The sequence below is a fragment of the Corythoichthys intestinalis genome, chromosome 5, assembly GCF_030265065.1.
Source record: "Corythoichthys intestinalis isolate RoL2023-P3 chromosome 5, ASM3026506v1, whole genome shotgun sequence".
NCBI classification, from domain to species: Eukaryota; Metazoa; Chordata; class Actinopteri; order Syngnathiformes; family Syngnathidae; genus Corythoichthys; species Corythoichthys intestinalis.
Genome location: NC_080399.1, coordinates 4,446,491 through 4,465,180, shown reverse-complemented (window position 1 = coordinate 4,465,180; position 18,690 = coordinate 4,446,491). Strand labels below are relative to the sequence as shown.

The window sequence follows — 18,690 nt, the reverse complement described above, 5'->3', positions numbered from 1 at the left end:
AGTAGCGGCTCGACACCAAGCCCCTCCCGGATGACCGAGCTTCTCACCCTATCTCTAAGGGAGAGCCCGGACACCCTGCGGAGGAAACTCATTTCGGCCACTTGTATCCGAGTTCTTGTTCTTTCGGTCACGACCCACAGCTCGTGACCATAGGTGAGGGTAGGAACGTAGATCGACCGGTAAATCGAGAGCTTCGCCTTTTGGCTCAGCTCCTTCTTCACCACAACGGACCGGTGCCGAGTCCGCATCACTGCAGATGCTGCACCGATCCGCCTGTCAATCTCCTGCTCCCTCCTACCCTCACTCGTGAACCAGACTAGAGGTGTGCAAAATTTCCGATTCTTAGATTATTAGCGATTCGGCCGTGGAAGATTCGAGAACGATTCACAAACATCCAAATTCCGATTATTGAAATATGCCAAGTAAAGCGGAAGTACAACACACTCAGCGCGCCGCGCGGTCTTCGGGACAATGAGGAAACGGAGCGAGAGTAGCTAAACATCATGCTTCTCATTACCCGGCCCCTCGGGTAATGCCAATGCTCAACTCACGGCTCTAGCTCAACTCATGCCACGAGATAAAAAAAAAAACACAACATACCTGACTGCTGCCGAAAAGCTGCTACAAAGTACATCCACATAATGTTACGGTAGATATCATTTATATAGGACTAGATGCAATATGGATTCGGTAGTGTTAGCAGCTCACCTACAAAAAGCTAGATGCGGGCGTTAGTAAACAGCCGCCATCTTAAAACAGTACAGCTCCCTGCAAGGCTGTTGAAGCGAACCTTCCAAGCAAACCTAATTAACTTTTTATCCAAAATACTCCTAAATTGGTAAAATATCTTTAAAATAGTTTTAAAACTTTCACATGTCGAAAGTAGACAAAAGGAAAATTATGGAATAATGGGAGCAATTTTAACAACTTTAACGGTTGATTCACAACATTAAATTAAGTGAATCTAGTTTAAAGCTGCTGATACAGAATGGGGACTGGAGTTTTTTTATTTACTGTTATTTTTGTACATTCGTTTACTGCTATATGTTAACTTGATACTGAAATAGTAGTTTGGTTTAGCCTGAGAGTATTTTTGAACAATTTTGGAACTAATGTACAAAACATTAAAAAAAAAAAAAAAAAAAAAGGAGGGGGGTGCATCAATAATCGTTTTATAATCGAATCGGAGCCTCTGAATCGTAATCGTAATCGAATTGTTAGGTGCCCAAAGATTCCCAGCTCTAAACAAGACCCTAAGATACTTAAACTCCTCCACTTGGGGCAGGATCTCATCAACAACCCGGAGAGGGCATGCCACCCTTTTCCGGCCGAGGACCATGGTCTCGGATTTGGAGGTGCTGATTTTCATCCCAACCGCTTCACACTCGGCTGCGAACTTCAAACTTCTCACCCCAAATGACATGTAATGACAAGAAAATGGATGTTTGCGTGGATAAACGGCAATGCGCGCCACATTATTCGCGAAGCTCTATTAACAACGTATAAAATGAGGATGCCGGATTGGGGGCCCCCTAGTGGTCAGGGGCCCTAAGCAGCTACATAGTCTGTGTATAGCCTGGGCCGGCCTTGCTGCAGCCCTATTTAAAATGACTAAAATCAGAGGAATACATATTTTTGTCCAAAACACTAAGACTAAAACAAAAATTGAAAAGGGCTGCCAAAAACAACACTGATTGACATCTTTTTGATTGTTAATTGCAGGCTTTCGTTAGCACTCCATTTTTTTTTTGTGTTATTTGATAGACCAAACCAAACACGCTCTTATTTCTGTCTTACTTTTGAGCTTATCTGCCCCTTGCACCTTTCTTGTATTTCCAAAAATAAAGGGGAAAATCACTGTAGGCGGTCGTTCTACTATGTGATCTAGGTCAGTGTTTACATGTGTGTGAGAGTGAGTGTATGTTTGGATGACATCATCGCTGCCATCTCTTTAAATAGCTCCCAGTAGCTTCTGTCACTGTGGTTGTAAGTGCGCGGTGAGTAGATGGGAGCAGACCTCGGGGGATGATTGTTCGGAAGATGCGCTCCTTTAGCGGCGGAGCTAATAGCGTGCGTTGTGTGAGTGTGCCGCTTGCATGCGGAGTATCGGCCCATGCGTGCGTGGGTGTGTATTGCAGTTGCCAGGCACACCCATGGTTAACCTCGCTCAAGGCGGGGCGTCCTCTAACTCAAGATGTCACGGCCCGACAGCGTGAGGCAGCATTCCTCATCCGCAACTCTGATTTAAGATGTCCGGGATGGCGTTCGAAAGGCGATAAGTGAAGGGGGGTGGCTGTCATCACTTAGGCATTACGATACATCACTCGCGACTGGACGTGAACCTCTAGAGCCGCAGCTTTCTATTCTAGCTCCTCTGCAATACAGAGAGCTCTGGCCCACAGGCGTAACTCTGCAGTAGAGGTGTGGGTCAGAGGCGAGCGAGAAGGGAAGGAAAGGCACGGTCGCCGCACTGTCAGCAGCATCCACAAGCTCCATCCATTTCCACTGGCTTCCTGTCATCAATCTCCTCTTCCCTCACTTATTTTTGCACTTTACCCTCATTTTGTCCTAGAATGCTTAGTCACTGCAGCAAATCAATACAAGGTAAAGTCTGAAATACGGCTTTCACGTGTCGCTTAACTTCATTTTGATAAAATCAAGTAGTACAACAACCTAAAACTATCCAATGTAAACATAAGCAGCAAAGTGGCATACATACAGTGGGCCAAATAAGTATTCAGTCAACCACCAATTGTGCAAGTTCTCCTACTTGAAAAGATTAGAGAGGCTTGTAATTGTCAACATGGGTAAACCTCAACCATGAGAGAATGTGGAAAAAAAAAACTGAAAACCACATTGTTTGATTTTTAAAGAATTTATTTCCAAATTAGAGTGGAGAATAAGTATTTTGTCACCTACAAACAAGCAAGAGGTCTAACTTCTTCTAACGAGGTCTAACGAGGCTCCACTCATTACCTGAATTAATTATATATCATTATCGGTACAAAAGACACCTGTCCACAACCTCAGTCAGTCACACTCCAAACTCCACTATGGCCAAGACCAAAGAGCTGTCGAAGGACACCAGAGAAAAAAATTGTAGACCTGCACCAGGCCGGGAAGACGGAATCTGCGATAGGTAAAACACTTGGTGTAAAGAAATCAACTGTGGGAGCAATTATTAGAAAATGGAAGATATACAAGACCACTGATAATCTCCCTCGATCTGGGGCTCCATGCAAGATCTCATCCCGTGGCATCAAAATGAAACAAGAACGGTGAGCAAAAATCCCAGAACCACACGGGGGGACCTAATGAATGACCTACAGAGAGCTGGGACCACAGTAAAAAAGGCTACTATCAGTAACACATTGCGCCGCCAAGGACTCAAATCCTGCACTGCCAGACGTGTCCCCCTGCTGAAGCCAGTACACGTCCTGGCCCGTCTGCGGTTCGCTAGAGAACATTTGGATGATCCAGAAGAGGACTGGGAGAATGTGTTATGGTCAGATGAAACCAAAATAGAACTTTTTGGGAGAAACACGGGTTCTCGTGTTTGGAGGAGAAAGAATTCTGAATTGCATCCAAAGAACACCATACCCACTGTGAAGCATGGGGGTGGAAACATCATGCTTTGGGGCTGTTTTTCTGCAAAGGGACCAGGACGACTGATCTGTGTAAAGGAAAGTGAATGGGGCCATGTATTGAAAGATTTTGAGTTAAAATCGCCTTCTATCAGCGAGGGCATTGAAGATGAGACGTGGCTGGGTCTTTCAGCATGACAATGATCCCAAACACACAGCCAGGGAAACAAAGGAGTGGCTTCGTAAGAAGCATATCAATGTCCTGGAGTGGCCTAGCCAGTCTCCAGATCTCAACCCCATAGAATGTCTGTGGAGGGAGTTGAAAGTCCGTGTTGCCCAACGACAGCCCCAAAACATCACTGCTCTAGAGGAGATCTGCATGGAGGAATGGGCCAAAATACCAGCAACAGTGTGTGAAAAGCTTGTGAAGACATACAGAAAACGTTTGGCCTCCGTTATTGCCAACAAAGGGTACATAACAAAGTATTGAGATGAACTTTTGGTATTGACCAAATACTTATTTTCCACCATGATTTGCAAATAAATTCTTTAAAAATCAAATAATGTGATTTTCTGTTTTTTTTCCCGCCACATTCTGTCTCTCATGGTTGAGGTTTACCCATGTTGACAATTACAGGCCTCGCTAATATTTTCAAGTAGGAGAACTTGCACAATTGGTGGTTGACTAAATACTTATTTGCCCCATTGTATGTTCTAAGCACTAACAGGCTGACCCCCACCTCTTCAATCTCTGCAGCAATGCTGACAGCACTCCTGTAACGAGTCACATGACATTTTGGAGGGAAAATGACAAGCAGTACTCAATTTGGATATATAGGGATGTAAGTTTTTTCAAAGGGGTGTACTCACTTTTGTTGCCACGGGGTTTTGATATTAATGGCTATATTTTGAGTTATTTTGAGGGGGGGAAATTATTATATAAGCTGCACACAGACTACTTTTCATTGTGTCAAAGTGTTATTTTGTCAGGGTTGTCCTATGAAATTATACACTGTATTAGCTGAAACAACTTACAGCCTGATGTGGGCCAAACCAGAGCACAGCTGTCCTTTATCAATTTGGAGTTTTTGGATAGTTATTTTGAGATTTAGGGATACTTTAAGGGTTAAATCCGACTTATGCAGAAATTTGGGTTACGTTGCCACCGTAGGAACAGAACTCGTTCGTAACCTGGGGGACTACCTGTATTTGAATGTAAAAATGGGTTTTTTTGTTCCAGAACTTTAGTGCCATCTTGTGTCAGTCTGGGGAATTTATTGAAAAAGCATAAAATACAAAGAAAGCTTCGATTAGGCAGTTTTTGTAGCTGAGGATCGGTTCCATAGGGGGAAAAAAATGCACCTTCGGTTAAACTGTGGATAGGTTATGCTTCACTGATGATAACCAATGTGTGTCTCTGCAGCCCAAGTTGATGGCAAAGGACCTCCTGGACCTGGTGGCCTCTCACTTCAACCTCAAGGAGAAGGAGTACTTTGGAATTGCATACACAGATGAAACGTGAGTCCTCATTCCACTCTATAGTAAAGTACTTTTGGGAAATCTCTTGATGGAGAATTACTAACTCACTAATCAGAATTGTGTCACTTGAACCATGGAGTGTAAATCCCACCTTCATAAGTAGGCGACAGTTTGAGAAAACACAGCAGGCATTAGTGTTTGCTGACCTACAATGACACGGATTTCACCTCATGACTCCATGCAAAGTCATGTAAAAGCTTGCATTATTTACATACAGGGAAATAATGCTAAGGCTATGTGTTTTACTATGTGTTGTTTATAGCATCTGGGGGAGGGGCAAAGCAGGGAAAAACAATCAGACGCATCAGCGCTAGTAATTATTTTCCTCCAGCATGTCACAATAGGGGGGTTAACGATGTTGTTTCCTCACTCCTCAGGGGCCATTTTAGTTGGCTGCAGCTGGACCGCAGGGTATTAGAACACGAATTTCCCAAAAAATCAGGACCCATTGTCCTCTACTTCTGTGTCAGGTGAGTCTTTATCCACTTTATTAGCATAAGCATATGCACAAGCCTCCAGCATATGAATACAGGCCTGAATAAAATTGCATTGACCCCATGGATTAACTCCCGGTGTGGGTGGGCCTCTCAGCCAATCACCGGCCTCGTTGACCTCACGTACTATAAGGGAAGCCTCACAACAAAGACGCCCGGGTAAATTTTATATCAAGGCGCAGCTCTAAATCCGCGGTCAAACGTTTTGATGAACCCGATTCTTTGAAAAATGGCCCAATTTCAATTCCATTGATAGTGATAGACTACCATTAATTACGGCATTTTTAGGTCACTCCCTGTTGATTTTTGGGTTACTTCCTGTTTATTTTGGTCACTTCCTGTTGTTTTGGGGGCATTATCATGAGATATAAACTCTGGTTAGAGACCCCAATAACACTCGAAAGTTGTTTTATGTGAAATTTCTTCTTATTTAACTCACTGACATTGGCAAGAATAGGCATTCAATTTATATCTATTGGGAAGCTAATTGAATGTCAATGCGCAGTAATGGTAAGTGTATGATCAAAAATCACAGCCAGACATGTTTTTCTGCCATTCAAAATGAATGGAAAATTTAGACGTGCACGCACGCACACGCATGACCTGCGAAAATGCCATATAACAAACAATGCCAAATACCAAAATCCATTTTTCCACACACCAAAAAAAAATGCCACATACCAAAATCCATTTTGCCAAATACAAAAAAATGCCAAATACCAAATAAAAATGCCACATGTCAAAATATATTTTGCCACATACCAAAAAAAATACCACATGCAAAAAAAGTCACATGCCAAAATCTATTTTGCCACATACTGAAAAAAAATCCACAAGCCCAAAAAATGCCAAATGCCAAAATCCATTTTGCCACATACAAAAAAATCCCACATACCAAAAAAAAAACATTGCCCCAAAAAAATGCCACATGCCAAAATCCTTTTCGCCACATACCCCAAAAAATGTCAAATGCACGAAAATGCCACATGCCAAAATCCATTTTGCCACGTACCAAAAAAAAAATCCACATTCCAAAACCATTTTGCAACATACCAAAAAAAAAATCCACATACCAAAACCATTTTGCAACATACCAAAGAAATGTCATTGCCCCCAAAAATGCCACATGCCAAAATCCATTTTGCCACATACCAAAAAATGGCACATGCCAAAAAAAATCCGAAGTCAAAATCCATTTTGTCACATACATAAAAAATGTCTTTACCCCCAAAAAATGCCAAAATCTATTTTGCCACATTCAAAAAAATCCACATACCAAAATCCATTTTGCCACATACAAAAAAATGCCACATACCAAAAAAAGTCATTGCCCCCCAAAAATGTCACTTGGCAAAATCATTTTTGCCACATACCCCAAAAAATTTCACATGCCAAAATCCATTTTGCCACATACCAAAAAAAAAAAAAAATGCCACATGCCAAAATCTATTTTGCCACATACAAAAAATGCCACATACCAAATCCATTTTGCCACATACCAAAAAAATGTCATTGCCCCAAAATATGCCACATGCCAAAATCCATTATGCCACATACAAAAAAATCCACATACTAAAATCATTTTGCCACATACCAAAATAATGACATTGCCCCAAAAAAGCGACATGCCACAATTCATTTAGCCACATAACAAAAAATGGCACATGCCAAAAAATGCCACTTCAAAATCCATTTTGTCACATACCAAAAAAAATTCTTTTCCCAAAAAAATGCAAAATATCAAAATCTATTTAGCCACATTAAAAAATGCACATACCAAAAATTCATTTTTCCACATACAAAAAAAATTGCCACAAACTAAATCCATTTTGCCACTTACCAAAAAAATGTCTTTGCCCCCCAAAAATGCCACATGCCAAAATCCATTTTGCCACATACAAAAAAACACATACCAAAATCATTTTGCCACATACCAAAAAATGTCATTGTCCAAAAAATGCCACATGCCAAAATCCATTGTGCCACATACCAAAAAAATGCAACATGCCAAAATCTATTTTGCCACATTCAATAAAAAGAAAAAAATCCACGTAACAAAATCCATTTTGCCACATACCAAAAAAATGTCATTGCCCAAAAATGCCACATGCCAAAATCCATTTTGCCACATCCAAAAAAATGTCATTGCCCCCAAAAAATACCACATGCCAAAATCCATTTTGCCACATACCAAAAACCACTTTTCATTTTCGGCCCTGCTGTGTTGGGATAGCTTTGTTTTCCCCTCCCTAATACATTTTCGATGTATCTGATCACAATGCAAAATCTTAACTTAAAAATTTGTGACCGGGACATCCATAATAAAAATGCAACCTCAGATAGCCTTGAGTGAAAAGCATGGTCTTTTGTTTTGGGTCCACTGGAGTTCTTTGTTCCCAACACATCCGGATAATGTCACCAGCCCGGCCCACCCCAGCTCCCCTCCGGAGAGTTCCCTATTGGCTAGCAACACGCATAGCAACGCGGTACACTGAGCCAAACAATGCAGCTGAGAAGTCCATCCCAGGTTGACATTTACGTTGGGACCAAAAATAATGACACAATGCCACGATTGTTGGGTAAAAAAAAAACTCTCTCTTCTCACGGAGGAGTTGAAGGAAAACAATTGCTGCTGTGCAGCAGGGACGCTTTTAGAAAAATGGTTTCGATTGTCTATTATGTGCCGATAAATTGGGATTAGCGCGGGAAATAGCAGTACATGTGTTGTTTTGATTGTAGGGTGTGAATTACAGGCTAATGTTTTGACGATTTTACACCTTTTACTTGTCCGTTTGGGATTTTTAACCCATTGGCTGCTATTGATGGTGATCGATGAACTAGATCTACTCTAAAAAAGAACTTTTTTACATTGACAACATAGAAACTTTGTCATACTTCTGCTTATGCCACACTTTCCTATATGGCAGGGCTCCAGGGTCGGAGCCTCCTCTTTATCTGGGCTGTCGGTTGCAGGGGTGTGGGGGGGGGGGGGGGGGGGGCAGTGTGGCTTGTTAATTTAACCATTGAAAAATCAGAACAATTTGTGATTAATCGCAAGCTAACGACAAAATAGATTAATTTGCGATTAATGGCGATGTAACTAATATGCGACGGATTTGAGATAAATCCCATTTTAATGACGTATGAAAAGTCGCAGGTTAACTAATTGAAAATCTGATCAATTTGCGATTAATCTCAAGTTAACGACAAAACTGAAAAATTTGCAACTAATTAATGGGAGTCAGCTACTTTATATGTGACATATTTGCAAGTAGAGTCATGTTAACAACCTATAAAAAGTGATTATATTGCAATGAAATGCAGGTTAACGATTAAAATTTGGATCAATTTGTGATTTTGTGCAAGTAAACTACAAAATTAATTTGCGATGAATCAATGGTTGACGATTAAAAAAGTGCTTAATTTGCGATTAAAAAATGTGACAAATTTATGAATCATGGGAGTTAACTACTTCTTATGTGACATATTTGCAATCATTGTCATGTTAATGACCTATAAAAAGATTATTTTGCAATCAATCACAGGTTAACGATTGAAAAACTGATTAATCGCAAGTTAACGACAAAATGGATTAATTTTCGATTGCTTGCAAGTTACCAAATGTGACATATTTGAGATTAATGTCATGTTAACAACCTATAAAAAATAAATCTTTTGCAATCAATTGCAGGTTACCTATTTAAAAATCTGATCAATTTGCGATTAATCGCAATTAACGACAAAACAGATTAATTTACAATTAATTCCAAATTAACTAATATGTGACGGATTTGAAATTAATCGCAATTTAACAACATATGAAAAGTGATTATTTTGCCATCAATCACGGATTACCTATCTAAAAATCGGATCAATTTGCGATTAATAGAAAAATGTATGATTAAGGGGAGTTCACTACTTAATATATGATATATTTGAGATTAAAGTCATGTTAATGACAGATGAAAAGTGATTATTTTGCCATCAATCACGGATTACCTATCTAAAAATCGGATCAATTTGTGATTAATAGAAAAATCTATGATTAATGGGAGTTCACTACTTAATATGTGATATATTTGAGATTAAAGTCATGTTAACGACCGATGAAAAGTGATTATATTGCGATTAATCCAGGTTTACGAATACAAATCTGATCAATTTGCGATTAATCTCAAGCAAATGACAAAATAGAATAATAAACGATGAATCAAAAGTTAAAAAGTGCTTATTTTGTCATTGAAAAATGTGACAAATTTACAATTAATGGGAGTTAACTACTTCATATGTGATATATTTGAGATTAATGCCATGTTAACAACCTATAAAAAGGGATTATTTTGCAATCAATTTATCAATTTGCGATTAATTGCAAGTTATGACAAAATATTATGACAAAAATTAATTTGCAATTAATCTATTTTCCTGTCCTGCAAAGGATTTAAGAATAATTCCATGTTATTGACCTATGAGAAGTGATTATTTTAAAACAAACTAATGACAAAATAGATTAATTGCGAGTTATGTGACGGATTTGAGATAACTCCAATTTTAACGACGTATGAAAAGTGATTATTTTGCAATCAATCGCAGGTTAACCATTTAAATATCTGATCAATTTGCGATTAATGCGACAAATTTACAATTAATGGGAGTTCACTACTTAATATGTGACATATTTGATGTTAATGTCATCTTAACAACCTATAAAAAGTGATTATTTTACAATCAATCGCAGGTTAGCGATTAAAATACTGATCAATTTGCGATTAATCGCGTTACGGGAAAAAAAGATTAATTTGCGATTAATTGCAAATTAAATATGATTTTAAATAATCCCATTTTAACGACGTATGAAAAGTGATTTGTTGCGATCAATCTCAGTTTAACTATTGAAAAATCTGATCAATTTGCGATTAATCACAAACTAACAGCAAAATAATTTGCGATTAATTACGAATTACAGTAAGTAATATGTGACGGATTTGAGATCAATCCCATTTTAATCACATATAAAAAGTGATTATTTTGCGATCAATCGCAGGTTAACCATTAAAAAACTGATTAAATTGCGGCTAATCGCAAGTTAACGACAAAATAGATTATTTGCGATTAAGCGCGAGTTAATGATAAAAAAAAGAATATGTATATATTAGAGCTATCAAACTATTAAAATTTTTAATCGAGTTAATTACAGCTTAAAAATTAATGAATCGTAATTAATCGCAATTCAAACCATCTATTAAGATATGCCATATTTTTCTGTAAATTGTTGGAATGGAAAGATAAGACACAAGATGGATCTATACATTCAACATACGGTACATAAGTACTGTATTTGTTTATTATAACAATAAATCAACAAGATGGCATTAACATTATTAACATTCTCTTAAAGCGATCCATGGATAGAAAGACTTGTAGTTCTTAAAAGATAAATATTAGTACAAGTTTTAAAAAATTTTATATTAAAACCCTTCTTAATGTTTTCGTTTTATTAAAATTTGTCAAATTTTTAATCAAAAAATAAACTAGTAGCTCGACATTGTTGATGTCAATAATTACACCATGCTCACTCATGGTACGAACCCATAAAGTCAGTCACACCCAAGCGTCAGCAGAGGGCGCAAAACACCAAAAATAAGTAACAAGAGGACATTACACTGTACTGTCATTTTATTCTATTTGAGTGGGGCATGTGCATTAATCGCGTCAAATATTTTAACGAGATTAATTTTAAAAAATTAATTACCTCCCGTTAACGCGATAATTTTGACAGCCCTAGTATATATATTTTTATTTAATCACAAGTTAACACTTTGGCTGCCATTGTTTTATCACGAGTTGACCTCTAATCCATTTGAACACGTTCATTCGTTGCCAACCCTCTATCGTCAACTAGATTGGACATTTAGCACCATTCATAGCAATGAAATGGTAATGTGCTCTGCCTCAATACTGGTTTGAAAACACTGGATTGTAAGCGGATCAATGACGAAGACCCTTATCGTTTCTCCAGTTTAGCATCAAGAAAAGGCCCGATCAATAACCCCGCCCGATCAATAACCCTAGGTTAGCGATTAAAATATTGGTCAATTTGCGATTAATCGCAAGTTACGGGGAAAAAAAGATTAATTTGCGATTAATTGCAAATTAAATACGATTTTAAATAATCCCATTTTAACGACGTATGAAAAGTGATATGTTTGGATCAATCTCAGTTTAACTATTAAAAATCTGATCAATTTGCGATTAATCACAAACTAACAACAAAATAATTTGCGATTAATTACGAATTAAGTAATATGTGACGGATTTGAGATTAATCCCATTGTAACCACATATAAAAAGTGATTATTTTGCGATTAATCGCAGGTTAACGATTAAAAAACTGATTAAATTGAAATTGAAAAAATCAGATCAATTTGCGTGAATCGCAAGCTAACGACAAAATAGATTAATTTGCAGTTAATGGCGAGTTAATTTATATGTGACGGCAAAATAGATTAATTTGCGATCAATTTCGAGTTAACTAGTATTTCACGGATATCCCAATTTAACAACGTATGAAGAGGGATTATTATGCGATCAATCGCAGGTTAAGTCTTTAAAAATCCGATCAATTTGCAATTAATCGCAAGCTAACGACAAAATAGATTATTTGCGATTAAGCGCGAGTTAATGATAAAAAAATATATATACTGTATGTATATAATGTATATTTTTATTTAATCACAAGTTAACACATTGGCTGCCATTGTTTTGATCACGAGTTGACCTGTAATCTATTTGAACACGTTCATTCTTTGCCAACCCTCCATCGCCAACTAGATTGGACATTTAGCAGCATTCATAGCAATGAAATACTGGTTTGAAAACACTGGATTGTAAGCGGATCAATGACGAAGACCCTTATCGTTTCTCCAGTTTAGCATCAAGAAAAGGCCCGATCAATAACCCCGTATGACCGTTTAATTAAAGCCATTCTGTCGATGAGATGCGGGGCAGCCTGACATTTATTAAGCGTAGCTCAGACACCGTACGCTCCAAACATTCCGTGTACTTTATACCGTTGAAAACAATGCGGTAATGAATTCGACGTTGACATTTAGGTTGATTGTTGTTCTATCAGTCTTGTTGCCTGTCCATGTGTGGACGGTATTAAAAACGGTGATTGGACGGAACAATGAAGGAGAATGAGCGAGCGAAACCTTTAACCGGGGTCTTAGTTCAGCAGTTACACACACCCGACCACATCCCATCACAGTCATACATCGAGGCAATAAAATGATAATCGTGCTGAGTTACGGGTGTTGTCTTTGCCTTTTTCGCGCTATCACGCCAAACCGACTGGTTGAATTACTGTCGGTAATATGTTTATGCCAGTGGCGGAACAAATTTGAACAGGGCCCGGAAACGAAAGCCCTCCGAGTGGACCGTCCAACGGGGTTAGGGTTAGGGTTGGGGTGGAGTTGGGTGCTAGTGGACAATTATTTGTGGGCGCCTCCCCAATTACGCATTTTGATACACTCCCATTGTTCATTATAAGTAGGGTTGTTCCGATCATGTTTTTTTGCTCCCGATCCGATCCCGATCGTTTTAGTTTGAGTATCTGTCGATCCCGATATTTACCGATCCGATTGCTTTTTTTTTTGCTCCCGATTCAATTCCAATCATTCCCGATAAATTTTCCCGTTCATATACCAGTGTTTCCCACAGGATTTTAGGAGACTGTGGTGGGAGGGTCTCTGACCATAGGATTTTTTGAAACTGTGGTGGTGGGCTGCATCGGAGTCGGACAGCCACACCATGTCATGCCACGGCAATTTTTTTTTTTTATTCATTATTTTTTTCCCCCAAGAAGAACCATAACAACGATATATTTGAAATATTTCATTAGCTAGGCTAATGTTATAGCTCTCAGCTACGGTACATGTATGTAAAATGCGTTGCTGAGTACAGCTACGTTACCCTATGTAATAATGCGACTTTTTTTCTCGTAGCAATAGTATGACTTACATCTCGTAGTGACTCAGGGTTGGCAAGAGCCATATTTGACCCCCCCTCCCCCCCAAAAAAAAAAAAAAAAAAAAAACCTGATACAGTATGTCTGGAGCAGCAAAAAATTAAAAGCCTTGTACAAGCCTTATAATTATCAATACTAGCTATATTAGCCTACTATAAAAATGACTAAGTTGGCTAGAAATACATAATTAGCCTTCATGATTAAATGTTTATTTTCCCTGCAGTGGATCCTATAGCGCACCACGTGACTACTCTGTTGTACGATGACACCACAAGTTTAACTTCATTACAATATTAATGAATTGAAAGAATGTTTGTATCATGTTAGTCCTCCTAGAAATCCTATTAAAACAAAAAATATATTTCCCTCCCCCATCTTTTTCCATTTAAAAAAAAAGCTCCGAAGCAGCACTAAAGAGCCGCATGCGGCCCAAGAGCCGCGGGTTTCAGACCGCCGTCGTAGCCCTCCTTTTTTCTTTTTATTTGACCCTCATAAGTACTACATACCACAACAATAACAGTCCTTCTGTCAACTGACCCATTTACAGGACAGGGGGAATTCTAATGGCCGTGTAAAGAGTTTTTCTTGATTCGGTGAGAAGGTGAATAGTTTTTTCCCCGTTGTTCGTGAACTAAATTTCCACACAAACGCACATCGAGGTACCATTAACTTAGCAAGGAGAGGTAAGAGAGTCATTTTTCGAGTGTCCCAGAGCTCGCGAAATTGTGGGGGGGGGGCGCATTTATCCAACTTTCGTCAGCCATAATTGTCTGAAGTTGGCGTGTCGGTGTTGTGCCGAAAAATAGCCACTCCACGCGAAATGTCCCCCCGACGGGAGCGCCCACACGTCACTCGTACAAACAGCCTTTTCTTACCAATCGATGGACACGGAAACGACGTTCTTGTACCGTGAATATGTATCATTTTACTCTGCTTGAACTAATAAATACTTTACTGTGACCAACGCTCTGAAAATAGAGCAAGGCTTTATTTTGGGCCCCGCCTCTCCGCGCAAGTTCAATCAAAGTTTGCTTTCCGTCCAAGACGGCCGTCCACCGCTCACTTTCGCCGAAAAGTCCGATCGAAACTATTGTAATGCCCCGGATATGGGGAAGAAGGAGAGAAGTCTGTATTTGCTTACCCACTCGATTGTGGTAACAATAATAAAGAAAAACAATAACAAAATAACAGCGGGCTGCTACGAAATAAAATACTACTCTAAAATGCTGCTCTCGCTGGCGCGGGTAGTAGAGTGAAGTGGGCTACAGCTGTGTAATCGGCTGACTGACGCATCTGATTAGTATCTTTTTTTTTTCCGGGGGGGTGGGGGGGGCGCGCAAACGAGACTGTGGCGGGCCGCCACAGTCTCGTCCATTAGTGGGAAACACTGATATACATTTTGGCAATGCATTAAGAAAAAAATGAATAAAACTCGGACGAATATATACATTCAACATACAGTACATAAGTACTGTATTTGTTTATTATGACAATAAATCCTCAAGATGGCATTTATATTATTAACATTCTTTTGGTGAGAGGGATCCACGGATAGAAAGACTTGTAATTCTTAAAGGATAAATGTGACTTTGTATATTGTGACTAAATATTGCCATCTAGTGTATTTGTTGAGCTTTCAGTAAATGATACTGTAGCCATTTAACTGTTCTGTCCAAATGCATGATGGGAAGTGCAACCATGACTGCGCGTAGTGGCACCAATTGATATATCTTCTCTGCGTTGGGAAATAACATAGGGTGTTAAGAAAAAGCTCAACTACTACCTTTCTTCCCCACATAGCTTCCCACAATATTTTTAATTGTTGAGAGAGGGATAGTAAGGCTTTAGTCAATTAAAAAAAGGCTCCAAAGACTGCCAAAATTCACTCTACTCATTCTACACTGCCTTTTATCTCTCTGTATAGGTAAAACGGCGCCATTATAGATTGAACGCGACAATGCGTGAGTGGGTCGTGCAGCGCATGCGTTAATTGCGTTACATATTTTAACGTGATTAATTTTTAAAAAATTAATTAAAGCCGTTAATGCGATAAATTTGATAGCCCTACTTTAAGCCAAAACTAAAGACTCTGGATGAGTGTAAGACATTTTGTCTGTAACGTTAAATACAATTAGAGAACGATTTAATTAAAAAATATATGTATATATATATATATATTAAAAAAAGACATGTCCGATATTTTTTTTGCCGATTCCGATACTTTGAAAATGACGTGATCGGTTCGACAGCTTTAATTATAAGATATTTATTAGGGGAAAGCAGCGAACAGGAAAGGGTTATGGGGGAACAGAAAGGAAGGAAGCAGACAGAAGAGAAGAACAAACATCAACAGGAAATACGCTACAGGTAGTCCCCGGGTTAAGACGTACTCGACTTATGCGATTTCAACTTAACAACGCTGGAGTCATTTTGTCTCCAGTAAGCATGTCGCAAAATGTAAGTCAAATTAAATAAAAATGAGGGCTGTAATTTTCCCGCCTGTAGATTAAATTACCCTAATTTGCCGAACAAAAGTATCTTAAATGGTATGAATGCTAACGTATTTATAATTCTCATAGCAAATTGTTCACACGTAACTCCACAAACTGTACCTCTAAATTTAATTACAAATGCATACACATTAGCTGAAACAACTTACAGCCTTATATGGGCCAAACCAGAGCACAGCTATCCCTTATCCATGTCAAACGTTTGAGTCTGCACCTAAGTCATACAGTCTAATTAATCTATTTTGCCGTTAAATTGCGATTAATCGCACATTGATCAGATTTTTACTCGTTAACCTGCGATTGATTGCAAAATAATCACTTTTTATAGGTTGTTAACATGACATTAATCTCAAATATGTCACATATTAAGTAGGTGACTCATTAATCGTAGTTTTTAAAAAAAAAATTTTACTCGCAGAATAAGCTTTTTTTTTTTTAAATAGTCAACTATTAACTAACCGCAAATCTATTTTGTCATTAGCTTGCGATTAATCGCAAATTGATCAGATTTTTAAAGATTTACCCTGCGATTGATTGCAAAATAATCCCTCTTCATACTTTGTTAATTTGTGATTAATCTCAAAATCCGTCAAATATTAGTTAACTCGCAATTGATCGCAAATTAATCTATTTTGCCGTCACATATAAATTAACTCGCCATTAATCGCAAATAAATTTATTTTGTCATTAGCTTGCGATTAGTGCAAATTGATCAGATTTTTACTCGTTAACCTGCGATTGATTGCAAAAAATCACTTTTTATAGGTTGTTAACATGACATTAATCTCTAATATGTCACATATTAAGTAGGTAGCTCTCATTAATCGTAAATTTGTCACATTTTTTAAATTCGCAGAATGAGTTTTTTTTTTAAATAGTCAACTATTAACTAATTGCAAATTAATCTATTTTGTCGTTAGCTTGCGATTCATTGCAAATTGATCAGATTTTTGAATAGTTAACCTTCATTTGATCGCAAAATAATCCCTCTTCATACGTCGTTAAAATGGGATTAATCTCAAATCCGTCACATATGAGTTAACCCACAATTGATCGCCAATTAATCTATTTTGCCGTTAAATTGCGATTAATCGCACATTGATCAGATTTTTTATCATTAACCTGCGATTGATTGCAAAATAACTTTTTATATGTTTTTAATCTCAGATCTGTCACATATCATTTAGTTAACTCACATTAATCACAAATTTGTCACTTTTTTATTGCAAAAAAACAGCTATTGATTAATTGATCAAATTTAATCATATAACTTGCAATTAATCACATTTTAAAGTAGTTAACCTGCCATTAATCACAAATAGTCAAGTTTCATACGTCATTGGAATAGGATTCATCACAATTTTTTTTCATCAATAATCAATGTTTAATCACGTTTTTTAACACACCCGCAGTCAAGCGTTTTGAGACACTTCACAGTTCAGTAGGAATAGAGTGTCTCAAAACTTTTGACTGCGGGTGTAATTAATTTGCGATTAATCGCACAGTTGTTTTATTGAATTGACTTGTGCTTACATCCATAATTACGTCAATAAAACATTTGACACACAAAAAAATTGTGTTCAAAAGTCCATCTAGTCTGATTAAAGTGTAAAATGTAAATTTAGTAGATTAATCTAGCCTAATTTGCCGAGCAAAGGTCCGCTAGCTTAAATGCTACGAATGCTAACGTATTGACAATTCTCATAGTAAATCACTCACACGTAACTCCACAAACTGTAGCTGTAAACTTAGTTAGAAATGCATACACAAACATATATTAGCTGAAACAACTTACAGCCTTATGTCGGCCAAACCAGAGCGCAGCTATCCTTTATTCATGTCAGACGCCTGAGTCTGCACCTCAGTCATACAAGTCACAGCCAACGCTGCCACCACAGGACAGTCTATCCTCCATAATTAAACAAAATACAATATTTTTGGACTTTTTGGATAGTTACTATAAATTATTAAAGGGTTAATTCTGATTTACGCGGAAATTCGGGTTATATCGCCAGCATAGGGATGGAACTCGGGGCCTACCTGTAATCACAAATTAGGTTTTTTTTTCATAGTAAGTGAGGTACATGCGTATTTAGAATATTTTTTCAAAAATCAACTTTTGTTTGTTTTTGGTGCCCATTATTTTTTTTGTCATCCTTCTGCTGTGAATTGAAATTAGTTTGTCACGAGTAAAAGTCTTATCCATTTGAACTGTTTATTCACTCTGTCAACCACTTCAACTGGATTACGTTTATTACTATCATCCATCCATCCAATGGAAGCCAATTACATTTAACATGGGTGCTAAAACTAAAATCAAGTCATGTGACTCATGTTACAGCATACCGCTATCGAAGCTAACCCAAAGCGCCACATAACATGCATGCGTGCATTCTTGAGCTAAATTTAGAAGGCGTTATTATGTTGCTTCCTTACCTCACAAGTGCTCCACCAGAAGTGGGTTACTATGCTTTGCTTTCCACTCTGGGTGTGTATTTTATTACTCCCATGTGCTGTCACTATCACCACAAGATGAA

General features: G+C 38.0%; 1 protein-coding gene across 12 annotated transcripts in view; it reads left to right on the top strand.

The window, feature by feature from the left end:
* The window catches only part of frmd4a (FERM domain containing 4A), a 362,265-nt gene that overhangs the window by 267,715 nt on the left and 75,860 nt on the right, over positions 1-18,690 (top strand). For all 12 annotated transcript variants that reach the window (XM_057835974.1, XM_057835965.1, XM_057835964.1 and 9 more), the window contains 2 exons: positions 5,008-5,102; positions 5,501-5,593. In XM_057835974.1, coding sequence (XP_057691957.1) covers positions 5,008-5,102; positions 5,501-5,593 — 188 coding nt within the window. The remainder of the gene's footprint in view (positions 1-5,007; positions 5,103-5,500; positions 5,594-18,690) is intronic.